The 27,909-nt window shown below is 37.7% G+C and overlaps 1 protein-coding gene across 13 annotated transcripts in view; it reads left to right on the forward strand.

Annotated features, from left to right (window-relative positions):
- Positions 1-27,909, forward strand: part of Dtnb (dystrobrevin beta) — a 337,086-nt gene that overhangs the window by 38,579 nt on the left and 270,598 nt on the right. For 9 of the 13 annotated variants that reach the window (XR_010041328.1, XM_063231364.1, XM_063231355.1 and 6 more), the window contains exons 3-4: positions 3,254-3,334; positions 12,473-12,701. Coding sequence is in view for 12 of the 13 variants with exons in the window: in XM_063231364.1 (XP_063087434.1) it covers positions 3,254-3,334; positions 12,473-12,701 (310 nt within the window). In the remaining variant the exon portion in view is untranslated. The remainder of the gene's footprint in view (positions 1-3,253; positions 3,335-12,472; positions 12,702-27,909) is intronic. The other 4 variants (XM_063231354.1, XM_063231356.1, XM_063231369.1 and 1 more) reach the window with 1 other exon arrangement.

Genomic DNA, 27,909 nt, shown 5'->3' on the forward strand with positions numbered 1-27,909 from the left:
CTTGCTTCAGTTTGGTCCTTTTTTTCCTTTGCCTTCTCTTAGATGAATTGGGCTTTCTTCCTTCCATTGATGCCCTCTACTTGGTTTTGAGTTTTTTTTTTTTTTTTTTTTTTTTTGGTACCGGGGACCGAACTCAAGACTGTGTGCTTGTAAGACAGGTGCTTGTGCCGTTGAGCTAAATCCCCAGCCTGTTTTGAGTTTTCTGTTCTTTTTGTGTTTACCTAGAAATTTTAACATTATTTAAAATAAAACCCAAGGGGCTAGGGATTTAGCTCAGCAGCATAAGCGCCTTGCAAGTGTGTTGTGAGTTTGATCCCTGGTACTGGTAAAAACCAAAAAGACAAAAAAAAATAAAAATAAAAAAATAAAAAAACCCCAAACCTTACCAATATTTATGACATCATTCAAAGAAATATAAGACCATTACAATGTTTCAATAGTACCTCCTTTATGTATGATGTTTAGTTCCACAAATAGACTTTTGTCTCTGTTTAGCTCCTTTTTTTTTTTTTTTTTTTTTTGAGATAGGATCGCAATATTTAGCCCAGGTTGGCCTGGAACTCATGGCAGTCCTCCTGCCTCCATCTTCTAGTGCTGGGATTACAGGTGTATGCCATCATGCCTGGCTCTTTTTTTTGTCTTTTTCAGACAGGGTTTCATTATATGGTTCAGGCTGGCCTTGAACTCACTTTGTAGTACGTACTGGCCTTGAACTCGCAGTTCCCTTGGTTCACTGAGCACCTCCACCAGATATTTTTCTCTTGGGAACACAGTTTTGAATCTTTTGCCCTACCTAAGGAGGGCTGAAGCACACACTGTTGTACATGGGAAAAGAAGCCAGAGTCCCCACAGGATATATACATATATACATATGTGTATTCATTTCATTTGTTCATTCATTCATTCACTTTTTGTGGTACTGGGGACTGAACCCAGGGCATTCATACTGGGTTGCCTTGTTAAGAAATTTTTGAGACAAGGCCTCACTAAGCTGTAAATTTCCTGGTCTAGGTTTGAACTTACAGTCCTCTTGCCTCAGGTCTCCTAGAGAGTTGGGATTACAGGTATGTGCCACCATACTCAGCTCCCATGGTTTTTATCATCTCCCACTGTTAGCCTGTCTTTGTTAGTGTCCTGAATTGTATCTATGCAGTAGTTTGTCTAACCTTTTGACTTCATGTAGCAGATGAGGATTTTTTGTACCAGCGACACAGAACTTTCTTATTTTTATGTGTTTATTTACCCAATAGGCACATTAGGTGCTATCTCTATTACATCCTCGTTTTAGGTATTTAATGATGAACATCAACAGTAACAAAATTAAGCATTGTCTTTCTGTAACTTTGACTTCTGGAAATTAGACTTCATCAAAATGACAGACTGTTGTGCTTCAGTGGATACATGAAGAGTCAGCAAGAATCAAATGATTACCTACAAAATAAGAACTAATTTCAAGTCATATATTCTTGCCTGCTATCTAGAATAAAGGAGAGCTTTTTGTTATAACGTACCCCAGACAGACAGTGAGCAGAGTCATTGCTAAGGGGCAAAAGTTTCTTTTTGGGATGATGAAAGTATTGTAAGTTGATTTTGGTAATGAATGTACAATTCTTTGAATAGTAAGATTTTGAATTTTGTACTTTTAGTGGCAAATTGTAGGGTGTATGTGTTGTATTTTTATAATGCTTTTATGTTAAAAAATAAGTAGAACTACATAATATATAGAAGAAAAGAAATTTTGTGAGAACCAGCTGGTGGAAGAAATCATTTTAATTATGACATCAAGGAATAGGTGGAAGTGAATGAGAAATATTTTCTTTTGGCCCATAAACAATACTTTCACAAAAACCTGAAAAAGTCTTTCTTTTCTCCCTCTATATGTGAAATGAACAGAAACAGGAGATGCCAGTAAACATTAGTAGAAAGTAATTTGTGCCAGTACACTTTCCTCTTACTCAGGTTGCTGCCAGATCTTACAGGGGCAGCATAGATGAATAAGAAACTCACATTAGGGTCCACAGCTTTCTAAAATGACCTTAAAATTTAAGGAGACTTCATTTATACTAAATTCTGAAATGAGAACAAAGCTTGATTTATAGACTCATGAAGTTTTAGGCTCTGTTCTGGTTACAGTGACTGTATCTTACCCTCAAACCGTCATTTATTTTGTTTGTGTATTTTGCTGTTCTAGGCTTAGAATGGCGTACAGTGCTGAGGTTCTTTTGCCGATACTGGGGATGAAACCTAGGGCCTTACCGATGCCGTGTAGGTACTCTGCCATGGAGCTACGCCTCAGACTTCTTGACTCCGCTGACTTCTTGTCAGTGCTGACTTCTTGACTCTGCTAGAATAAGGAGGAGGCTCAGGGTGTGCGCCACCTGAAGGTTGCAGCCTTACATGGGTGACTGTTGGTGCTGCCCTGTGATTGTGGACTTAATTCCTCTGCATAGCACCCCTCAGTACTGTAGTCTGCACAGCCCCACAGTGTGGGGTCTGAGCCCCCAAGGTAGGCATCCTGAAAGAGTGAAAGCAAGGGTAGCTGTCTGCCTTTTATCACCGGTCTGTGGAAGTCATGCACTGTGATTTCTGCTGAGGCATCACAACAGCCTTTCAGATTTGAGTGGAGAGAAATAATTTCAGTGCCTCATAGAGAGGGATGTTATACTGGAAGAGCATAAAATACTGCTCTGGAGACACCACTGTGGAAGGAGGCCTCAGCTTGCTGATGAGGACATTGAGGATGAGAAGAGGTGTGTGGCACAGGCACAGTTGTATTCTATTTTGTGGCCAGGGTGGGGCTGGAATTTAGTTTTCTAGTCTCAAGGCTTGGGTCTTTCCTGCTCTACCACTCTGCTCCCATTTCCTGATCACTTGTGTATTCACTCAGTCATGTATAGTTGCCATGTATTATAAACAAGTGACTTGGGACATGAGTGTTCCTCCCCTTAGAGGAGATGATGATAATAGGCAGAGCTTTTGGTAGAGTCCTGGTGTGTAGTGGGCAGGCAGAGGATGTTTCTCAGCTCTTCCTTCCTCCAGTTTGGTTTTTTTTGTTGTTGTTTTTATCAGTACCGGGGTTCGAGTTCACGACTGCCTGCTTGCAAGGCAGGTGCTTATGTTGCTGAGCTAAATCCCCAGCCCCCAGTTGGTTTTTATCAGAAGGCTTACTTGACTTGAATAGGGAACCACGCTTCCTAGCATTTAGAAATTAAATGGCAAATTTAGTTGAAGCGTTTTATTTGCCCTTTTTCAGGTGCTCAGAATTTTGATATCATACGTCTATCAACTTACAGAACAGCTTGCAAATTACGATTTGTACAAAAACGTTGCAACCGTAAGTCATTTTTTCCTCATTACTGTGGTGGCAGTTAAGCCTCTTAATAGTATAAAGTAAAGTATTTTAATATCTTTTATTTCATATTCTTATGTTAATTGAATTGTTTTGTTTTAGTTATTAACATATAAACTATAATGGAGAGAACTTGTCATTTTAATCCTATATTAAAATTTTAACAATAATGTAATTGTTTTGAGGAAGGCATGCTGTTAATGTTAAGTAGAAGAACTGATTTTTTTCCTTGTTAATATTAATGAAACTAATATAATTTGTTAGCTTCTGGAGGAAAAATATATTTTGATAAAGATATAATTATTTTCTTGATTGAGTTGAATGTAGCACAAATCAATCTTTTCTAATAGTAATTGCTATCATATGAGTTATAAGCTAGTGTGTGTATTTATCTGCATATGTATGTATATTAATCTCCATAAAGATGAACTCACTTATGAATTACAGTGCTTTTCTTGTGTGCATGTCTGTGCACTGTCCTGTGAGAAACTATAATGGAAAGAACATTAGCCTGAGGATTGAAATGTTCAGCTTAGGCTTTTTACCATTTATTATAAACAAGTGACTTGAGCAGATCACATTGTATCTGATAATTTCTACCACTTACAAATACTAGCATACAGTTCTTTCCAAGAATTTGTCCTATCATCCTAGACTGAAGTCATGATTCTTTCTTCAGTGATTTCCCGAAGTGTAATTTTTTATATTACCAATGTATGCAATTAATGTTTTATGAAATCATTTTGGTGGTGGTAGCCATAATTTGAGATGTGTAATACCAAAGAAAAAGGGCAAAATGTTAGAGTTTAGTTTATGCATGAAAAATATTTTATGAAATTATTGTATATCTAGACAAGTGTACATGTGATGATTTGAATCTACTTCTGTGGGTTGTAGCGAAAACATTTGAAAACCACTGTTAGTAACCTTTATGATTCTTCCCATAATAATTCATGGAAAATAGTAATCTATGTCTAGAGTATTGATAGCCTAAATTAGATTAGTGACATTAGCAATGTCAAAGTAAAACTTGCATTTTTCTAAGTTTTATTTGGTTATCTTTCACATATGATTCTAAAATTTAGCTTGAAATTTTGGGGTGTATGTGTGCAACACAAGTAGAAGTTAACCCTAAGTTTTGCCCATGTGTATCTTTCCTGGTCTCTATACCATTCATTGAAAAGGTCATTCTTTTTCTTTACTGTCAGAAAATCCTCTCACATTCATTAGGAGGAAAGTACAAGAGTATTTATAGCAGTGTCCATATGTGAGAAGATCTATCTATGACCGTCTTCTTTTCCATAAGCCAGTGTTATGGATTGTGTCCATACGTCCTCCCCAAACCCTCATGTGGCGGTAGGTGGGGTTTTTCAGAGGTGGCTGGATCTGGAGAGTGATGCTGGCATTAAGTGTGTAATTACTAAATTAGTCCACTGATTGATTTGGTATAGTTCTGGATGTGGATAATGGGAAGGCCCGCCTCGCTGTGAGTGCTGCCTGCCCTGAGGGTGTGTGGCCTGCGTAGAATAGAAGGGTCAGAAAGAGAGCTTTTTTCATGGCTACTGCCTCTTTGCTACTTCACTATTGCTGCCATGAACTATTTTCTCCTCTGTGATGCCATGCCACCCTGTCTTGGAGCTGCCAACTGTGAACTGAAACCTCTGCAAATTGTGACCCAGAATAAACCATCACTCCTTTAACTTTTCACATTGGATTTTTGTGTCAACAATGAGAAAAGTAAGACAGTTGGTCTGTCTTTGCGCCAACATCCTACTGTTCCAACAGCCAGCATTATAGTTTTATATGTTTGTACATAAGTGTGTGTGTATATAGTTTCATATATATAAGTCTGCTTGAAGTCAGTTTTCCTACTTTATTTTTTATTTTTAAAAAATGTTTTACTTTATTTTATTTTTGGTACTAGGGATCGAACTCATAATCTCCTGCTTACCAGGCAGGCACTATGCTACTGTGCTAAATCCCCAGCTCATGTATTCTTTAAAAAAAAATATTACCTGGTATATTTGTGAATTTTTTGATATAAAATTTAGAATCTGCTGCTCAACTGCTACTAGAAATGAAATAAAACTCTTGCGATTTCTGTTTTCAAGTATAATTTATATATAATGTACTATTATACTTCTTTAATGTCTAGTCCAGCTGGGATTTTTATTGGGACTGCTTGAATCTGTAGAGCAAATTAAGGAGAATTGGCATATTTCCAGTATTGAAGTTTTCTCCTGGTACTCATGGTGTAGCAATCCTCCGTTTATTTGGGTCCTTAGTTTTTACCGGTTATATTTTGTAGTGATATTACACAACCTTCATTCAACTTATTCCTAGATTTTTGTGACTTATGATACTACTATACATAGTATTTCAAATTTTCATTGTATATCACTGAAATATAAGGCATAAAATGACTTATATTTTGGTCTTTTATCTAGTTGTTCTGGATCCACATACTAATTTTAGTAACTTTTATGTGTTTATGATTTTTTTGTGTGCACAATTTTGTCATTTAATAACTGTTTTATTTATTTCTGATACTTCCACTGTATTTATTTCCAATGCTGATTGTTATTTTATCCTGCATATTTATATTGGTTAGGCCTTAACTATAGTAGCACTGTGGTAGTGGGCATCTGTATCTCATTCCCAGTATCAGAGCAAAGGCTTTCAGCATTTCCCTTGGGAGTGATAGATTTGCTGTAGAATCTTTGTAGATACATAACTTGAGCCAGATTAGCTAAGTTCGCTGGGAGGGTGATTCTTCATTTCTAAAGGTATGGTTTATTTTAAAAGTTGTCTTTTGCACTGGGTGTGGTGCTGCATGCCTGTAATCCCAGCACACAAGCAGCTGAAGCAGGAGGATCATTCTGAGTTCGAGGCTCTGGGTTGCAGAGTAAGTCAAGACCAGCCTGAACTACACAGAGAAACCCCTTCTCAAAAAGACTCAAAAAAAAAAAAAAAAAGTGTTTTTGGTAATGGCTTTTTAGTTATGTTTTAATTGCATAGTTCACACTGGTTTAATCCTTTGAAATGTGTTGAGATTTACTTAACACTCAGGTTATATAGTCAGTTTTCATTTCATTTTTGTCCTGGGGATGGTTTCATGCATGCTAGACAAGTGTTTCCCACCGAGCACCACCCCTGGCTTATTGACCGTTTTTATATATATTCCTCATATTCTTGAAGAGTAAGGATAGGTCTGTCTGTCTGTCTGTCTTTCTCTCTGTCTTTCTGTCTTTCCGTCTGTCTGTCTGTCTGTCTGTCTGTCTCTCTTTCTTATTTAAATAGGGATTCGAATGCATGACCTCATGTTTGCCAGGCACTATGCCACTGAGCTATATCCCTGGCCCAGCATATTCTATAGTCATTGAGCTAATATAATGCCTGTTTGTTTCTTTTTATGGCTGAATCATCCTCTTTTCCATGCCTTTACTAGATTTTATTTATACTCAACATTAATGGATGTTTGGGTTGTTTCTACTGGTGCTGGGAATTGGGTGCAAGGCCTCATGTATGCTAGGTGAGTGCACTACCATCCCCAGCCATTTTTAGTTTGTCCAGGCTGGACTCAAACTTGTGATCTTTTTGCCTTAGCCTCCTTAATAGCTAGGATTACAGTTGTGTGCCACCACACCCAACTCTGCTCTTTGATTTTTATGAATAATTTGATTGAATGTGAATCAGTTTTCCCAAATATTCACCAACAGTTGATATTTTCTATATAAAAATTAGAAGATCCTAGTGGATATGAAGTAGTATATCATTGTACAGTACTTTTGTTTTGCATTTGCTTAATGACTAGTGATACTGAGCATCTTTTCATAAAGCATATTGGCTATCTTCTTTGGACAAACATCCATTTATTTGCTCATCTTTGAACTGGATATTTATCTTTTTTTTTGAGACAAGATCTTCCTGTATAGATCAGGCTAGGCCTGAAATTGTATACCCCAAGCTGGTCTGGAATTTGCAGTGATAATCTTGCTTCAGCCTCCAGAGTGCTGGGATTAGAGACATGTGCCACCACACCTGGCGCTTGTCTTTTTTCTTGATTTGTCAGAATTTTTATATATTCTGGATCCATTGTTGATGCATGGCTTACAGGTATTTTCCTCCGTCGTTTAGGCTGCCTTTTCACTCTTTGACTAGTGTCTTTGGAAGCACCAGAATTTAAATTTGTTTTTTATTTATTTATTTATTTATTTATTTTTTTTTATTTAAGGAGAAAAGGAAAGAAAAAAAAACAGTGAAGGGGTACAAGTTATACAGATTTACAGGAGAAAAAAATGCACAGTAGGAAATCACTAGTTAATGGATTACATATTGTCATCTTAGAAATAATTGTTCAAGTCACAAAATTAAAGCTTGTAGAGTGGACATTCCAACAATGATACTGCAAACAGTTCTGTTCAATGATCCAATAAAACTCTGTGATATCATTTTCTATCTTATACATTTAAATATACATGCAGTTATATAGTTTAGAGCACTTTCTTTTCCTCTCTTTTGTACAATGACTATTACACATTTTGGGTTTCATTGCTCCCACGGTTCTTATTGCTTTTTTGGAAGAGAGTAAAACCAAATGTGACATAACAGAACAGAATCGGTCAAGTCAAAAGGGTGGACATAATAGATAATATAAAAACATAATACAAGGTGATCCACAATGGTTACCATAATGCCTCCCGCTATTTCTAATAGAATTGCCTATATCATTAGTTGTTATACAATTGAACAAAACCGTAAAGAATAAAACCGACAAAACCAAAACATTGGAGATATTGTAGGTCTTCAAAAGTAGATAAAAGTCAACGAGAATGGGCGTTATAATGAATCTCATTATCTTCTCAGCTGATGCCTAAACTTTCGAACCTGATACTATCCAGCAAAACAGAATAGAGGAACCTCAGTCAAAAACAAGATGGTGAGAGTAATACAGGGCTTCAAATCGAGATAATAGAAAGTCAAAGTGGGTTACTATATTATATCCTGCTATATTTTTCCCTTTAATTAAATGGATAAAAATAAAAAAGTAAATAATGGAGTGGAGATTGAGAAAAAAGAGGGCATAACAGCGAAACAGGGCAGATCAAAACATAACCATTTAAGCAGAATAGTGTTTCACCACCAGATAATCCTGACCCAAAAATAGTTACCATATTGACTCCCTCCCTGAAGTCCTTGAGTACAACTTCATATACTGTAGCATTAAGTATATCAAAACAATGTAAAACCATTTAAGAGAATGACAGCATTATAGAGTATTTAGAATCGACCAACAGAAAATGAACAATGGTCTCTGTATAATCTCCTTGTCTTTAAAAGGTTTTTGCTTATACTATCGTACATAACAAAATCCAATAAGATACAACCTGTTTAGACCATTGGAGACAGAAGAACAGAAGCTAGATGAGACTTCAAAACAAGATGGTACTAAATCAGCATTACCTATTAAGATGTCATTTTCTCCAAAAAAAGCTGTTCCTATCATCCAATCTTCTTTGTCTCATTTCTGTTGAGCTCTTTTTCTGTCAGTAGCTGTCAGTTTGTCTTCTTCATTTTGTTCTCTGCTCCATTCGTTGTGGCCTCCTCGCCACTATTTCTGGGTTCTTTGTATTTTTCTTTTTTTAGAATATCCTGCAATACTTTCTGTAGGGTTGAATTGGTGGTTGCAAATTCCCCCAGTTCCTCTTTATCCTGGAAGCACCTCGTTTTTCCATCAATTTCCAGGGACAGTTGTGCAGGATATCTCAATCTTGGCTGGAGATTATTATCTTTCAAAGCTTGAATTATTTCTCCCCATGCTCTTCGTGATTTGATGGTTTGTGAAGAGAAATCTGCTGTAATTCTGATGGGTATTCCCTTGTAAGTGATCTGTTTCTTGTCTCTTACAGCTTTTAATATTCTGTTCTTGTATTGAATTTCTGGAATTTTTATTATTATATGCCTGGGTGTTTCTCTGTTAGGGTTGTAGGTAGCTGGGGTCCTGTATGCCTCATACATCTGAGTATCTTTAGCTTTTGCTAAATTAGGAAAATTCTCCTGGATTATTTCTGTGAGTAGCTTTTGTAGTTCACTTGTTTGTGTCCCTACTTCTTCTTTTATGTTCTTAATCCTTAAGTTACGGCTCCTCTTATCATCTTCTTGTCTTTGTATTATTGCTGTGTGTTTCTTTGTTATTTTTAAGAAGTTTTTCATTTCATTCTCCCATGTTTCAAGTCTGCCCTCCAATTCAGATAGTCTGTCCTTAGTTTCTTTCAAGCTGTTATGCCAGTCTTGGATAGACTTCTTAATTTCTTGATAGTCTCTTTGAACCTGCTTCACATACTCAATGCTTTCTCTGTTTTCTCCATCAAGCAATTCTCCCCTCTTTTTCTGTTCTTCCATTCCACCATCTGCTTTTTCCTGGGTGGTGCTTAGCATTTCTCTAACTATTCTGCATACTTCTAGCTTCAGGTCATTGATAACTTCATTCCTGAATTGGTCTGTGAGGCTCTCTAGATGGCGCTTAATGTATATTGGTGCGGTGTCCACTATTGCCTGTTTCTCAGGATTGGGGGCCGAGGAGCCTTTTTTGTTGCTTCCCTTCCCCATATTTTCTGTTCCTTATAAAATGCAATCTTACATAGGAGGCCCGGCTTCCCTGCCTGTCAGCCACAGCCTGATCAAATTGCGCTGGCTAGTTGTTCCCGCCCACCGCTGCGCCCCAGGGAGTTGCGGAGGAGGCAGCCTACGCGGGAGTCGGTCGCTCCTCCGGGCCACCGTCAGGCTCTGGGATCTGGGTTAGGCCAGCCTAGGGAGTCCGCCAGCAGCGTCACTCAGGCCAGGCACCTTTCACCAATCCCGTCCGAGAGGGGAATGTGCGGCTGGAGTTGTCACCGCGCCCTGCTCTTACAGGACTGCCCGAGCCCAGAAAAACCTCCGCTGGAGTCAAACTGTGGTAGGGGATCAGTTTCTTGCTCACCTCGCCACCAGTCAGTTTTCCTCCTTGTCCGTCCTGTTTCCGACTCCGTTCGCAGACTCCCGTTCCCAGAGCTCGGCGCGTCTCTCCTTGCCGAGCCGCTGTGGAGGCAGCCAGCTGCCGGGCGGCAGGAAATCCAAACCGCGGTTTCCAATGGCGCGGGGTCGAGCCTCCACACCGAGATTTTTCTGTTCCTATTTTAGCGCCAGGACTGTATTCTAAGTTAGATTCTCTCAGCCCAGTTCGTTCCTGAGTCAGCAGAGCATATCTCTACTGGTTCGTATCTCCTTAGTCCGCATCATTCCTGGCCTCTGAGCCGAGCCTTTAGAGAGCCTTCAGTAGCTGCTGCTGTCTGTCCGCCATGTTCTCAGGAAGTCCGGAATATACAATTCTTGACTCTTCACTTGCTTCTGTGGCTCTGTGTCTCATGGCTCATCTTCCCCCTGGGTCTAACTCCTCCTTATCACTTTCATAGATCTTCAGCTCATCATCTTCTAGTGAAAAGGAAACCAGGGTCCAAGTCTCCTAGGGCTGGTATCTGCATAAACTGTTTCTTCTTTTGAGATGAGAGTAGGGGGTGTTGTTGGCTGAGTCAAATGTGGCGACGATTCTTAGAGCCGGAAGTCCCAAAGCAGTGTGGAGAGAGCGACGGAACAAACAGAACTGTCTGGATGGCAGCAACAGATAGAAAAATCTGCGGTGTCTCTAGCCACAGCACTGAAGCCACACCCAGAATTTAAATTTGGATGACATCCATTGTATTTGTTTTCCCTTCGGTTGCTTCTTCTGAAGGCTTTGGTCTTCCCCATTGTGGAAGTTCCATCCCATCCCCTCTGTGTTGTACAGCTTATCATGAAAGGGACCTTTTTATCCTTTCCAATCAGATTTTATTGGTGCATATTAGATATTCATAATGATCACATTCATCATAGAGAATTTGTACTTGTACATGATACAACTTGTTTTTTCCCCTGCTCCCATGTCCTCCCTTCAGTCCCTCCTCCCCTTCCCATTTACAAAAGTTTTGTTTCTGGTTTTCCTTTTTTTCTCATTTTTTTTTTCTTTTATACATTTCCCTTCTTTCCTTGCCCCTCCCCTCTTCCTTGATCCCCTTCCCTTTTTGAACATTTTCTTCATATTGCACAATACCTATTTTACATTTTGGTCTTTACTTACACTTTTGGTCTCTCATGCCAGAGAAATAGTGTGGTATTTACACATGTATGTCCAATTTATTTCACTTAACAGTATGGACTCAGGGTGCATCTGTTATGAAAGGGGCTTTGCCAAATACTTTTTCTGTGTCTGCTGAGATCATGATGTGGTTTTCCAATCACCACTCTTTTGTTATAAATAAAGTTACTTCAGCTTTCTTTTGAGTAGAATTTGCCATATTCTGCTTCCTTCATTGTTTGAATTCATATATCATGCTAACTTTTGCTTTTTCAAGGAAATTTCTCTTTTCTCTGGGTAGCATTGACTTTTTTTCCTGAGCCACTGAAGATGCTGTTTTTATGGTTCATTGAGAATTTTTAATTATTTCCAAGGAACAGCAAATCCTAGTATCTATATAATTGTACACTAAATTTAAAACAAAAATCACTTCTTAATTAATGGAAAATATCAAAAGACAAATGTATTTTTGACTTAAATTGTTTAGGGCTATGAGTAGTCTATAAAGCATATTATGGTTTTACTTAACGTGATTATATTTTCTTTTTATGCTATAGAAAGTAAAATTTGAGTTGTATATGTTGTTGAAATTGCTATGCTACAGTAATAAAATAAGATGGCTCAAGATGATATAGAAAATTCCTTTTTAAAAAGGCTGAAAGGTTTTGTGAATAACTCTTGTTTTTTTTTTTTTTCACCTTTTCTAATTGCTAACTGCAGTGGATATTTACATGTATGCTTGGGTCACTGTTTATAGATATCTGAAATGCCAGTTGCTTGGATGTGAAGGCTGCAGGCCTGATCTGTGGTGGCTCTTTGATGTCATCTGGATTGACATTCTGCCACAGAATATTTTGTTCATTGTTACTAAAAGTTTCTCTTTTTAACCTGAAAAACTAGTTGATAAAATGTCCAGTTGCGAAGGTCGTGCTGCATTTTAAAATTGTTGACAGTTTGTTTTCTTCATATTTTAGTTCATCTCGTTGATATCTGGAACATGATTGAAGCTTTCCGAGATAATGGCCTTAACACACTGGACCATACTACCGAGATAAGTGTGTCCCGCCTTGAAACTGTCATCTCATCCATCTACTACCAGCTGAATAAGCGCCTTCCTTCTACTCACCAAATCAGTGTGGAACAGTCTATCAGTCTCCTCCTCAACTTTATGATTGCTGCATATGACAGGCCAGTACCAGGCTTGTTAGTTCATTTTAATAATACCTGTCTCTTTGTCACTTTTCTTCGGTACTGCCCTGCCTTGAGTTGTCAAGTTAGAATCATGGTTAAAAGGGAAATTATTCAGTATGAGTCCCTTCCAAGACTGATCAGCAGTGACCAATTATCTGAGGATGTCATATACTAAGTTCTTTAATAGTGTAAAGAATCACAACACTTGAGACATATTATTTGGTAAAATGTTAGGTACCATAATGTAGTTGTTCCCTCACCAGTGAAATAAATCTAAGTTGTGAATGAGATCATGAAAAAAAATCTAGTTGACTTTAATGCTAATTTTTAAAAATTCTGTAATAATTGGACTCAGGTATCCTGTTTTCTCTTTATACATGTCTTCAAAGTTTTTCAGTGAAGGACATTGTCTTGTAGACCATAAAACAAGAGAACGATTTAAATATATCTCAAATTAAAATGGAAGTGATTAGCTGGGTGTAATGGTGCATGCCTGTAATCCTTGCACTTGGGAGGCTGAGGCAGGAGGATTTTGCAAATTCAAGGCCAGACTCAGCTACAAAGTGAGCTCATGGCCAGCCTGAACTATGTAGTGAGACAGTGTCTCAAAAAGACTAAAATTAAATTAAATTAAAGTGATTGGCTAAATTTGTACTCATAGAAAATTAAGTTGGAATTATTAAAAAACACAGAATTAAACAGAATAAATTATAAAGGGTGGAAGCAAGGAGGTGCACGGTGGTGTTCCAAGAGTCAGCAGGTCATGTTCCTGGTTGTTGCTATTCTATTGGCTGTTTGATTTGGTTGGATTAATTTTCTCTGGTTTATTTTTTCTCTGTGTGGTCTTATTTCAAGTTCATACATTTTTGAAATATTAAGTTCTACTTTATAGTAGTTAGGATTCCAAATTAGTGATAGAACCATAGATGTGTCAAAGCCAAATCATAATTTAGGCACTACTAAATTTCCTGTATTTTCAAACTAGATATAATATTCATATAGTAGAAAATTATATAAAGGAAAATTGAATTTTTGAATTAAGAGTATACAAGAAAATTTTGAAATAAAAATATCCCAGAATTCTAATACTATTTTCAAAAGTGGATTTGTGAATTTATAAGATTAATTATTATTGTCTAACAGCTAACTCTTTTGACTTAAAACCTTTGTAAAATTTTTATTGCATAGTAAGCAACATCTTATCATAACACTGACCTACTGAGTAAGGCAGTGCACAGGTCACACAACAGAAATTAATTAAAAAGGTATTTTTTTCTTATTTTGAGACAGGATTTCACATGCAGCTCAGGCTGGCATTGAATTCACTTTGTAACCCAAACTGGCCTTGAACTCCCTGCAGTCCTCCTGCCTCAGCCTCCTGAGTCCTGGGATTACAGACATGCATCACCACACCCAGTGGTATTTTTCTTTTAATTGTCAAATATAAAAATTACCTTACTACCTAAAGATGATAAGCAGGGATTAAGAATTGTATCAAAGCTGGGGATTTAACTCAGTGGCACAAGCACCTGCCTGGCAAATGTCAGGTTGTAAGTTTGATCCCTGATACCAAAAAAAAAAAAAAAAAATCATATCAAGTAAATTAAATAGTATGATGTGTTAGTCTGTTTGGATTGTTGTAAGAAAATACTGTAAAATGAGCGGCTTGGAAATAACAGAAGTATATTTTTCAGAGTTCTTGAGGCTAGGAGTCCAAGGTCAAGAGGATTCTGTGTCTAGGAAGGCCTACTTTTTGGCTTTTAGATGATGCCTTGCTGTATCCTCATCGGGTAGGAGGGATAGGAGTTTTCACTGGGGACTGTCTTCTAAGGGGACTAATTCCATTCATGGGGTCCACCCTCATGGCCTAAGTATCTTCCTAAGTCTCTGCCCCTTGTACCAACACCCTGTGGTTTAGGATATAGCATACGAATTTCAAAGGAACAAAAGCATTCAGAACATAGCAGGCATATAGTTAAAGAATGGAGGATAAAGAAGAATGAAGAAACAGTAAAAGGGAGAATGGGAAAACCAGACATGAGAAGGTACACAGATAGTAAGGGACATGGCCAAGAGAAAGTAGACCTGTACAGAGAGACAGGAAGGAAGGAGAACTGCAGAGTGCATCAGATGAAGACAGGCAAGCAGCACACCCTGTGAAGAGCCAACAGGTACAGAGAGAGATGCAGGATTGAGGAGGTGAGGAATCTAGACTATCCGTGGGGAGTTTCTGTGTTTTCAAGTTCACCTAACTTTGACCGTGGGTACCAGAATCTATTATTCCACCTTAACTAACCCTGAAATCTGCACATGAGAAGAACTTACTTTACTCCCTATTTATATTTGGCTTTTTTATTGGAAAAAGGAAAGGACCTGGTTATCAAAGTTTTGTTTTTAAAAATCAGAATCTTTTGTGTTAAATACTTCAAATATTAGTCTTTTTATTGAATGGCCAATTTATGACTTAGGCTAAAGAGTCCCTTTGATACATAGGCTACCTAAATATTTCTTTTGAGTTTTTCAGGCTTTGTATTTCATAATTCCTAGGTTAAAATTTGAATCCAAAAAATTACCTAATTTTTAAAAAAAAAATGTAATTTTTTTGGAGACAGATTCTCACTGTGTAGTTCAAATTGGCCCTCAACTCACAAAGTGGCCCGGGTTGGCCTCAAATTTGTGACAGTCCTGCCTCAGCCTCCTGAGTGTTGGGATTACAGGTATGTGCCACGATGTCTGGCTAATATTAAATTCTTTTCCCTCCAAATTTATAGTTAGTTTTTTTGACAAATCATTTCTGATTATTACATAGATGATATCCTAAACAATAGTTTGGAACAAATGGATCCTAAGACTTTCTTCCATAAATGAGTATTTTCTGAAGATTTAATTTCTTTAATGCTGAGAATTTTAAGTACTATACATTTTGATAATTGAAAACATAGAAAAGTACAGAGAGCATTAACAATCTGCGTGTAGGGCCTTAGTGAAAACCATAAGGAGTGGTTAAAACATGGACAGCCTCATCTTTCCCTCTCTGTCCCCCCACCACTGTACTGCTGGTTTTCTGTGGTCTGGTCCAACCATAACGCATCTTTGGTCTTCATCCTTGGGCTCACTTCAAAAGAAGTATCTGCTAGTGGCTACTTAAATGCTTCTTCTTTCATGCTTAGGAGGTCAGGGGAGAGAGCTTGCTTTTCTCAACATCAAACAAAAATGCCTGAACTTTCTTCTAGAACAGTGCACTTGGGCCCGATATATGTAGGTATTTTGTGTTGTGGCTCAGACAAATCAGGACGCGTGGCCTTAGAGGAGAGCATAGTTTATTCTTACCCTGCCCGCATGCTGCCACGTGATGGGTGATGGTTAGATTAGATGTATGGGAGACAGTCCTGCTTTGTTTTCTCTTGTCCCCTCCTACTGACCGTTCCTAACTCTGATGATGCTATCCTTTTTTTTTTTTGTCTTTTTGAGACAGGGTTTTGCCATGCAGTTCAGGCTGGCCTTGGACTCACTGTGTAACACAGGCAGGCCTGAACTTGCAGGTATCCTCCTGCCTCAGCCTTTCGAGGGTAGGGATTACAAGTGTGTGCCACCGTGCCTGAATGGTGATGCTCTCCTAATTCATGTTCTCATATCCTTGTTTCTGAAAAAGCAAGTTTTTTTTTTCTCATATAGAGATAAAGTATTGTTTGTGTATTTTGTGGTGCTAGAATCAATTCTGAGCCTCACATAAGCTGGGTAAGCAATCTGCCACTGTTCTATACCCCCACCATAAATATTGTTCAGTTTTAGTTATTTTTCATAAGTATGAAAAGTGTCACACTGTATGTACTATTACCCCATTTCCTTTTTCACCTGTTAAATGTATTTTAAGATAAATTCATGTTGCCTGTAGTATAGTTCATTTGTGTGCTGTATACTAGTCTCTGGTGTTGCTGTACTATTTGTGCATCTTCCACGCATCAGGTCTTGTGTGTCCTGGTTCATGTGTGCAAGTGTTTTTATTTTGAGGAATGGATTTGTTGAGTTGAATAGGATGTTTAGTTTTAAAAGATAAATACCATATTATTTTTCCAAATTGTACCATTGGGTATGATATCTTTTTAATCCACATTTTGTAGCTTTAGAATTTTCAGACTTTTAAAATTTTTTTAAATGATATCCCATTATTATCATGATTTGGGTTTTCTTGATTACACAGCATATCCTTATATGTTTATTGGCCATACGTCTTCTGTGAAATGCTTTTTTTTGTCCTTTTTGGGACAGGATCTCACTAGGCAGTTCATGTGACCTTTGAACTCACTTTGTAGCCCAGGTTGTCTGTGAACCTGCAGTGATTCTCCTGCCTCAGCTTCCCGAGTGCACAATCACACCCAGCTGAAATGCCTTTTAGTGTCTTTTGTCTGTTATTTTAGACAGTCTATTATTAGTTTAGACAGAAGTCTACATATGAAGACTTCTACATATGAGGCGTTTTTTTCTTTTTATGTCGATTTGTTGGAGTTCTTCAGATATTCTAGATAATAGTCCCTTCTTGGTTATTTGTGTTATACTTCCCTTTCCCTGTTTGTAGCTTAAATTCTTTTTAAAATACATTTTTATTGGTGCCTATTAATTTTGCAAACTATTGGGTTCCAGTGTATTTCATATATGCATATAACGTATTTTAATCATATTTATCTCCCTCTTTTACTTTTCCTTACACTTCTTCCTGTTCCCCTATTTCTTTCTGCTTATCTGATAGTAGACTTTCCATTTTTTTGCCCCTTCTCTTTTGTTTCAGCATACTAAGAAAAATACGTGATATTCGTCCTTCTGGGTATGGCTTATTTTGTTTAACATGATCTCCAGTTCCATCAGTTTTTCTGCAAATGATGTATTTTTGTTCTTTTTGGCTGAACTATACTCCATGGTGTATATACTCCACAGTTCCTTTATCTGTTCATTTGTTGTTGGACACCTAGGCTGGTTCTATATCTTGGCTATTGTGAATTCGTACTACTTCTTTTGAGAAGCATCTGCTCCATTCATTTACCTGCTTATTTATTAAGATTTTTTTGAGACAGGGTCCCCTATGTAGTTCAGGCTGGCCTGAAGCTTGCAGCCATGCTCCTGCTTTAGCTTCCTGAGTGCTGAGGGTCTAGCATGTGCTGCCACCCCCAGCATTGCTTATTCATCCATAAGACTATTAGTTTTCTTTTGTGGCTTTTGAATTCTTGCTACATTGTAGACATCAGTCCTCCGACAGCAGTTGGTAGACATTTTCTCCCATTCTGTAGGTGCATCTTCCACTGGGTTGGTTGTGTCCCTTAAAGTGTTAAAAATTTTAATTTGATATAGTTCCGTTTGTTGACTCTTGCTATCATTTCCTGTTTTGGGGGTTCTATTTGGCAAGTCTTCACTCGTCATTATGGCCTCAGGTGTCTCCCCTATCTTTTTTCTTCTACTCCAGAAGATTCCGTGTCAAGTCTTATAGATAGATCTTTTGATTTATTTTGAACTGGCTTTTGTACAGGGGAGAAATAGTTACCTAGTGTCAGTCTTCTACGTATGAATGTCCGGTTTTACCAACATCGTCTGATAAAGAGGCTATTTACTCACCAATGTGTGTTTTGGCCCCTTAATCAGTGTTAGATAATAAAGCTGTGTGTGTTTCTGTGCCCTCTATTTTGTTCTGTGTGTCTTTGTGTGCCAGTACCATAATGTGTTTGTTACTATTGACTCTGTAGTATAATGTTTTCTTTTGCTATTTGGTTTTTTGAGACAGAGTCTCACTATGTAGTACAGGCTGGCCTTGAACTCACTGTGTAGCCCAGGCTGGCCTGGAATTTGTGGCAGTCCTCCTGCCTCAGCCTCCTGAGTGCTGGGATGACAGGTGGGCACCACTGTGCCAGACTTTTGAATAGTTTTTAATGAGAATATTTCAAATATATAGACACAGAATGATAAAATAAAACTCAAGGTACTAATCACTCAGCTTGAATAAGCCTCACTATTTGGCTAATTTTATTTCATCTACTTCCCGACCCTTTACATTTTCCCCTGATGTCTTCCTCCTTCTGTGGCTTTCATGTTAGAAATCTCAGGTATTACAACATTTCATATATAAATATTCAGTGCATGTGTGTTTCTAAAATGTCACACTCCTTTAAAAATTATCACTATTGACTCATTATCTCATCTAGAAATAATTTTGAGTAATATCTTAAAACATCCAGTAATTTTTTTCCTGTTTCACTGGTTCCTTTATAAACTTTTACTTTTTTAGTGTTTTGTTTGATTTGAGATTCGAGTTAGCTCCATGGGTTGTGATTGGCTGGTATTCTCTTAAGATTATTTTCTTCTGTAGGTTTTCCCTTTGTCTCTCCCTATCAATAGTGGTGAATCTATGGTACGGGTGTTTTTTTCTTATGACAAAAGATGTTAACGAGTGAGTGATTTTTTTTTTTATAGCTAAAACCTCAGTGTTCAGGTTTGTTCAGTGTTGGCACTTTGCAGTAAACAAGTGGGCTTTGGCTTGCAGTTTGGGCACTTGTCTCCGTAAGGTTTGCCCTCACTGCTGTCTTTATATGTTCTGTGTCTCAGTGATTAGAGCATTTGTTCTTGAGCTTCCAGAGCCTAATATTAATTGATATTGTTACTCTCTGGGTAATGAAGACTGTCAAATACTTCAATTTCATTAATCTCTTATGTTTATGTCCTTGGGTGTGAATATTTGTATATATATTTAAAACCAAATGGGCATTGTTTTTTATAGAGAATCAATATTTATTAATTTAATTTTCATTAAGTTAAGTAGAGTTAGTTGTGTTAAAAAAATAAGGTCTCCTTAATTTTAAATCCACTGCATCAGGAATTATTCCATGAAGAATAAGTTTCTTTGGCTTGAACAACCCCTTTCAGTCTCCTCTGTGTGTCAGATTTTGACATATTTTTTTAGGTAAATTCTTTAAAAATTCACCTTCATTCTTCAAAAATATTTTCATTTGTTATGTAGTTATTGATTGATAGAGGTTTCCTTTAGCATTTTAAGCATGTTGCTGTATATCTTTTATCTTCCATTATTTCTGTTCAGAACAATCAGCTGTCAGTGTAATCTTTGTTTTTTCAGTGGTTGACTGTCAGTGTCCTCTAGCAACTTCTAGGAGTTTGGTTTTGATTTAAGCAGTATTACTGCAACAAGTCATGGTGTGTTTTATGTTTACTTCTAATTCATAAAACTTCTTGTATAAGTGGTTTGTTATATGCCAACCATGGTTTAAAATTCGGAGTTATTTTCTCTTAATAAATTGATTTTCAGTTGTTTCTAATGAAACTTTAAACACATAGGTAGTATAACTTCTTACCATATCCTCAGTGTTTTCCTTACTATCTTTTGTGAATCTGGCATCTGTTTCCCTTTTGGGGTGTATAGTGCTTTCTTATACCTTCCAGTTTACTTATTTTTTACTGAATTATATCTAACCTACCCTCCAACCAGTTGCATTATTAATTTTACGGTTTGAGAAATTATATATAATAGATTTAAAAATTTTATTTCCAGTTCTCTGAAATATCTTACTCCTCTTATTCCTTAAAAGTAATAAATGTAAGTCATTTTAAGATCCATGTTTATACTGTAGCATACATCTTTCCTATGATTTTTTTAAAGTTTGTTATTTCTGGTTTTCATTTCATTCATGTCTAATTTCATATCTTATTTTTAATATATGCCAGATATTACATAATACATTTTTTTGTTATATACCAAACAGTATATTACAAAATTATTTCCAGAACTAATTTGAGTCCTTGGACATGTTTTGTCTGGAAAGGGAGCGTGTATGTTGCTTTTGCTAGGTGCCTGGAGATCTTAGCTATACAGGACCACCTCAGTTCAGTTTCTGATTTAGTTCTTGTGGATAACCCTTTTATCTCTGAACCCCACTCCTGTAGGATATTGAGGTAGGAGTAGGTTCATGAGGATCCTGTCTTTCCCCCTTGGCAGGTCCAAGGCTCTGTAATGTTTCTCCCAGCCCTCAATACCTTAACTGCCTTTTTGCTTCCTCCTCTGAAAGCAAAAGATCACTCGCGTGAAGAAAAGTAATCTGATGATTGTGCTCAGCTCCTGGGGCCTCCAGTCTCCCCCACACTGAGTGACTCAGTTGTTTTTATTTACATTCAAGGAAATTAAAAATTTTTTTCTCATCATTTCTTTCTGGCTCAGAGGAAGAGAGGATCAGAGTCAACTTGTCTGCCGTTACCTAAAGTCAGTTATTTCTTCAAATTATTCCTCTGTGTTTTTCTCTTTTTCTATTGGCATACCCACTCTGTCTTCTTTCTCTATTAATATTCCTCACATATGGCTCACTTCCTTTAAATTTGTATAGTCCCTTTTAGACGAGTTGATCAGTCTGCTTTGATACTCATTAATTTTTCCTTTATCTGGTGCCATAGTAATATTTATTATGTGAAATACATATAATAACTGTATCTGTTTTTATGCTTAGTAGTTGTATATTTGATTTATTCTTTTTCATGATTTGTAGTTCTTGTTTTATATTGATAATGTCATTTTTAATACATTCATTATACTTCTTTTAAAGTTCCTAGTCCATTATTTCTAGCAGATCTGTTTTTGCAAGTGGTGGTATTTGGTGGGAATTTTTGGGCAGGGGGCAGTGTTGAGGATTGAACTCAAGTTCTTGCATATACTAGGCAACTGCTCTACCACTGAGTTATAACCTTCTCTCATGATTTTCTTTCTGTGGAGTTACAGTCTTTTATCTACTGACTGGTCAAGGAAATGGTATTTGCTGTGAACGTGGGCAAGACTTGGGACATGTAGTATGGGGTGTGTCCAAGGTGGGAAGAAAAGGTGTATGACAATTTACTCTTATTTTTTTCCTCTCATGTATTTTATCAATTTCTGTTTCATAAGTGAGTCTGTGGTCTTTACCAAAAGTGTTGGTTCAGTGGTATGATGAAATTGCACCTTACTGATGGATCACACCTGTAAAAAAGGCATAGTAAAACTGTTGAAACTAGATTTGGATAAAATTCACAAAATATATGAGAATTATTAGAAGATCCAGGCTTATTGCTTCCATCTAAAATAACAGTCAATAGCAAACAACTTAGGAAATTTGAACGATCTAAAGATTACTTTAGTGTGACAATTTACATATACACATATGTCAAAAATGCATTTAGTTAACACCTAGCCTGCTAAACACCCTAGCTGAGCAGTGTAGCTCCCTGTGGAGCACTGGTGGTTTCCCCACCTCAGAGGAGGTGGCTGCCTAAGAGCTGATCAGTGACTTCAAGCTGCAGCTGGACACCCTGCCGGCATGAAGCGAAAGTGTTGCCTTGCATATCGCCAGTCAGTGAGAGATCAAAGTTTGGAGTTTACTGGATGTGTGTTACTTCCCCATCAGAATAAAATAAAAACATCAGTATATCAGACCATGTTAAGTAGAAGGCCATCTACATCTCACTCACAAAGAATAAATTCCTGTGTAGTTTGAAAATGCTGCTAGTATCATTTTAAAGTCTTGTTTTAGCAGTTTAAGTTGGATGCATTAATTTCATAATTTACTCTTAGTGAACATTTAAAGCAAAATGGTATAAAACAGCAAATGCGTAGTATACACAAGGCCGAGGGTTTTTGTCCAACAGGGCCCCCATGTCCCACCAAGCACTAAGCAGAAACATAGTAGCCCATTTTAAATAAAAGCAGATGTGTTCCTTAACTCCTGAATCTGCCCAAGCAGTAGAATATGGGTAGACATTGATGATAAAAGATAATAATCAGGTTATAGTTTTCCTCAGTGATTTTTAAACAAAACTAGAATTTCTTGGCAATACGGACATTTCACGTGTTAACTTACATCCCTTTATTATTCAGGAGGACAGGAAAAAAGCCAAATAAAATTAGAGTACTTGTGCAGAATGGGAAAAAATTTTCCTTAGTAGTAGGGTATTTTAACTCTTTCAAGGTTCTGATCGCGGTGGTTTTAGGAAGTTTCAGGAAGTGATAGAGAATGAATTACGGGTCCTGAGTGTTTTGAAGTAGTTTTGCTGTGAGGGCCCCTGGTGTAAAGTCGCTGGAGGAAAGTCGCTGCTCTGAGCAGGGCAAAGAGTGGAGCCCAGTGCCCAGTCAAGGCCGCGGTCCGTGGTGTCATCAGGTGATGTGATGTGTGGCGTGTTGCTGCAGAAACAGGTAAACCAGCCACGGTCCCCTCTGGGTCCTGGCGGCAGAATTGCTCAGGGAGGGAAATGAGTGTATGTAGTCTGCATTTCATAGCTTTTCTCCTTTGAGAAGGCCTCGTGGTAATTTCTAAAAAGGAATCTTCCTGACTGTAAGATAGGCAGACCTGCAAAGGGTTTTCAGAAATACTTTCATTTCCTTTCCTTTTTACAACTTTTTTAAAAGAAAGGCTAAAGGGAATACTTTTTCTAAGTGTGTTGCTTTTCCCTTTGCCCTTTTTTTTTTTTTAAATCTGAAACTGATGAGAAGTAGTGAGTTCAGAAAACCTTGTCCATTCTCTTCAGTGCTTTGATCCAGATTAAGTTGTTTAGAACACAGTTCTCGTCATGTAACCTCCTCTCTCTGAAATCTTCAGAGGCCCCTGTGGTTCTGCATTGAGCTCCTCCTCTTCTGTTGTGACTGATTGTGCCAGTCTCTGCCTCCTTGCCCCCACCATGCTCTCCTTAGCCTCCTGGAGGCTCCTCGGCTTTTTTCAACACAGGTGCACATGTCTCCTTTGCATCTGTGGTTGTCCTCTGCCTGTCTCCCTGGGAATGCTCAAGTCTCCTTTTCTTCATCTGTCTGAATCTTTGGTCTTTCTTGAGGTTCACCCTAAGTTTCTACAGAGCCTATAGCCTTATTATCAGCAGCTCCATTTTTATCTCTTTGATGACCTATGGTTCTTGTCAGTGTGGGTATTTTAGCTTTCAGTTGTGTAATATTCTAACTGTTTCATAAGTGTGCAGGGGAGATTGAAAGACCTTGACAGCAGATATTTTGCTTTATTGTATTCCTCAATAAGTGTAGCATTGGATTCTTAATAAATGCCCTTAATATTGAAATGAAAAGCAGTAGCCATTCTGATTGTAATAAAACTGAATAATATTATAAGTTATTTCTTGATTAAGTGGTTTGATTTTTTTTTCTTTTTTTTTTTTGTATTGGGACCTCATGTTTCCCAGGCAGGTGCTGTGCTGCTGAGCTATAGCTCTGGCTCACCTGCCCTTTTTTTTGGTATCTGAAATCAAACTGATGATCTCGCGGTTGTCAGATAGACACAATGTCACTGAGCTGTATCCCTGGCCTCATGCTGAGTGGATTCTTGATTTACAGTTGATTATTGTATAATGCATTGATTGTGAAGTTTCATAAATTAAAGTGAATTGGAAAAATATAGATTTTTGAAAATCAAAGAGAAATGCTCTTGACCCTTTTAGCAGCATGTGATACTTGGGAATGGTAATAATGTTTCTAAAGTAGAAGTTATTTTCATACAAGAAGGACTAATAATATTAGGCAGCATCCACAGTTGTTTGCTAAAGGTACAGCAACACGTTGTTTTCTTAAATAAAAAGTGTTCCTTTTGTCTTACCTCTTTTTCCATTGTGTGACTGTGCCTTTCTACCAGTGTCGTGTCTGTCAGCTTTGCCTCACTGTAAGGAAATGCCTGGGTTGGTCACTCGTGAAGAGGAAAGGTGTATCTTGGTTCGTGGCTTCAGACATTTCCATCCATGGTCAGTTGACCTCGTCGTTTTGGGCCTGTCATGAGGCTGCACATTATGGCAAGAATGTATGGTGACACAAAATCATGTGTGTCAGAGGCCAGGGAGCAAAGCGAGTGTAGAGGGGACTGTTGTGGGTTCCCTTCAAAGCCACATCCCCAGTGACCTAAAAACTTCCCACTAACCTGTACTCCTTAAAGTTTCGACTTCTCCATCAGTACCATCCTGGGGATTGAGGGAACTTTAGAGGGTGTTCAAAGATCCAAACTCTAGCAGTCCCTCTTCAGGGTTTTTCTATTTTACTGAGAATCAGATCTTACTAACACAGAAGTCCTTTTTTTTTTTGTATGGAACTCAGGGCTTCACACTTGCCAGGCAGGCATCACATTGCTGAGCTGTGACCCAGTCTCTTAAGAAGTACTGCACAGCCAGGAAACATCATCTAGATTAGGCTAGTTTAAATATAAAAAGATAGGCAGACTGAGACCTTATTAAACTGAAGCAAACCATTTCCCAGCCAAAGGGTTCATACAGGTGAGGATTGTAGAAGGTGTTGCTGAAGGTGTCTGCATGTTGAAACATAGCAGTGTTTATTCAGGGTGACTCACTGTCTGCTTCTCCCGGACCAGACCTAATAATGGTATTTGCTCAGTGTTGGGTAATAAGTCTCTTCAGAAGTCACGTGCATGGTTTATTGTCAGTCGCAAAGAAGTCTGAGAAGGAGAGTCATCATGCTGGGGGTGATGGTGTGTATTGATGGGAAGGGCTTTGGTCTGAAATTAGAACAACTTGTTTCCTCTCTCTGGTCACTCTCATTTATGTGCTCCTTTTGGTATCTTTGGATAGGGGTTAATATTCATTGTTAATTGTATATTTAAAACATTGACCTCATAAATGATCCTGCAGCTATAGTAGGCTAGCTTTTAAGTGAGTTATACTGTTTGTGGTGATACCATGTTAAATATTTTTTCCAAATCTCATTTTTAGAGAATAGATTCCTTATAAACTTGTACCTTATGTTGGAAGTAGTAAAAATGTGGGCATTTGTGAGGTTGCATGTGCTTGTCCAGGAAAGCCCACTATTTAAGTTTAAATGTAACTTGACGAGTTATATGGAATAGTTTCAGGTGTCCAGGGAGAAGGATCAAGAATGAGTTTTTCCCAGAAGAAAGATCCAATTAAAGAACCTAATTACAGGGTATCAGACTGCTATGTGACTGCAGTGTCTGTCTGTGTGCCTGTAATTGTAGAGTAAGAAAGCTGGGGCTGTACAGAAACACTACAGAAATGGAAGTTACACTTTTTCTTTGCTTTGTTTGGGGACAGTTTCTGTATAGGAAGTTACAGTTAGGCTTAAAGAAGGCTGGGGGCTTCACTGCCAAGTAAAACATTCATAGGAAAGGAGTCAGTACTGAAGTATGCTTACAAAGCAAGTAGTAGGAGGAGGTGCCTGAGTTTTCTTTCTTTTCAAAGGGAAATTATAAACGAGAGGTTAAGATTTTGGTGGGTGTGGTGGTGTACTTGGGAAGCTGAGGCAGGAGGCTGTGTAAATTCAAGGCCAGCCTGAGTTACATAGTGAGTTTAAGATCAGTCTGGAGTACATAGTGAGATCTTGTCTTAAAAAAAATTAAAAATACCCCTCTAATTTGGTAGATGATTGTTTCTTCATGCCATGTTATACGTAGATTTCAGAGTAAGTTTAAGTATATATAACTGCCTTTACACTATTTTGTATATTTATATTTAGTAGTTTTTTTCAAGAGTGAATTAGCCTTTTGACAGTAGACATTGTAAATGATACTGAGCATTCTAAGTGGAATGTTGGCTTATAATTAAGACAAGCTCACTTAAGAGACAGGAGAGAATCTATGACTTTTTGAGTGAGAGGTTGTATGTGCTGTGCAGCTGTTGTAGATAAGAAAAATGGTTACAAAGTGGATGTAAGAGATGACCCATTGCGGGACCACATATTACTGGTAATAATTGAGAGGTTGATGAGTGTTCTTTCTGCAGAGACCCTGACCTTGAATAGTGTAGACTATTTGATTTGGAGGCTACCATCAAGAAGAATAATAGTTTCAATGAATGGAGAAGAATGTAGGCAGGTGTTCTAATGCCTCTCCAGGTTAATTGACAGTTATATCTATTGTTCAATACTTTATGTAATTCTCGGTCTATTTTAACAGTTGAGTTAGTGAATATTTTTAATAAGGGATGTAAAATATCAAAATATTAGTATTTCTAAATCATTTTGAAGATTAGGAAAAATGTATGTGTTAATTATTGTAATAAGTTTTAGAAGATGCCAATAAAACCTGCCACATGGAGATGAATATAATAGGTTGCAGATACAGATGGGATGTAATGGGCTGCAGCTGCTTCACCGCGAGTGGAAAGCCTGACCTGTTCTCTTCGTGGTACACTGGGCTCTCTCTGCTACACCTGCCTTTGGTTTGCATACACAGAGCCAGTTTCTTCTCTGGAGCAAGAACAGGTCTCTGAAGGGAGTGAAGAAAATTTATGTAAACACAGTATTTTTAATTTTCTTTAATCTTTTATTGATTTATCAATGCCAGCAAAATAAAAGTATTGCGTTCAAAGCTTTTACATTGCTAGTTCTCAGTTCTGGATGCATATTAAAATAACATGGCATGAAGAAACAAAATATATGCATATTTAATAACTTTAATATGTTATTAAAATAACATATTAAAATAAGCACCTCTGAGGGCTGCTTTGATTGATAAACATAACAAAAGTAAGGTGAGCTTTAGGCATCTGAATAAGCTACAGCTTATTAATCTACCAATACCAGGTTTGGTCCCAGCACTGGAAAAAGAATACGTATTGGGAAGTAGGTTTAGAAATCCAAAGTTGCACAATTAATTTTCTTACTAATTTCTACAAAAATACCATTTTGTGAATTTGGTTGAGGTTTGTGAAATAACAAGAAATACAGACATTGTTCTTTTGTGCTCCAGCGCCTGGCACAGAGCTTCTAATATCTTTGTAAAACTAAGAGATGGAGGTGCTGGAAGACTCTTTTAATGTTTGGTCTCTGTCCTATTTCTGAGACAGAGCTCCTGATACCTTTGTAGGTAATGTCAGTAGGGGAGGAGAATCTTTTGTTGATACGTGGTTCCTGACACAGAGCTTGTAAGGCCTCTAATTTCTAGAGTGGTAAGAAGTCTGACATAGCTCCTACATCTTTGAGATCTCCTGGGAGATAGCAGCATCTTTTGCTGTAATGACATAACTCTTGGTGGGCTTCCATGTAGCTGGGAGTAGGAGGTTGTTGTTAGAGGAACCAAATCTGTGTGGTTAGAGGGTTGGAATTTTCAGTCCCATCCCCCAACTTTGGGGAGTGGAGAGGGGCCAAGAGTTGAGTTAAACACCAGTGACCGGGATTTAATTATTCATGCCTGCATACTGAAGCTTTCATTAAAAACTCAAAAGAACTGAGTTTGAACTACTGGGCAACTGAACA

This window comes from Cavia porcellus, unplaced genomic scaffold, assembly GCF_034190915.1.
Source record: "Cavia porcellus strain 051 isolate PalLab524CR breed Dunkin Hartley unplaced genomic scaffold, mCavPor4.1 scaffold_1, whole genome shotgun sequence".
Lineage (NCBI taxonomy): Eukaryota > Metazoa > Chordata > Mammalia > Rodentia > Caviidae > Cavia > Cavia porcellus.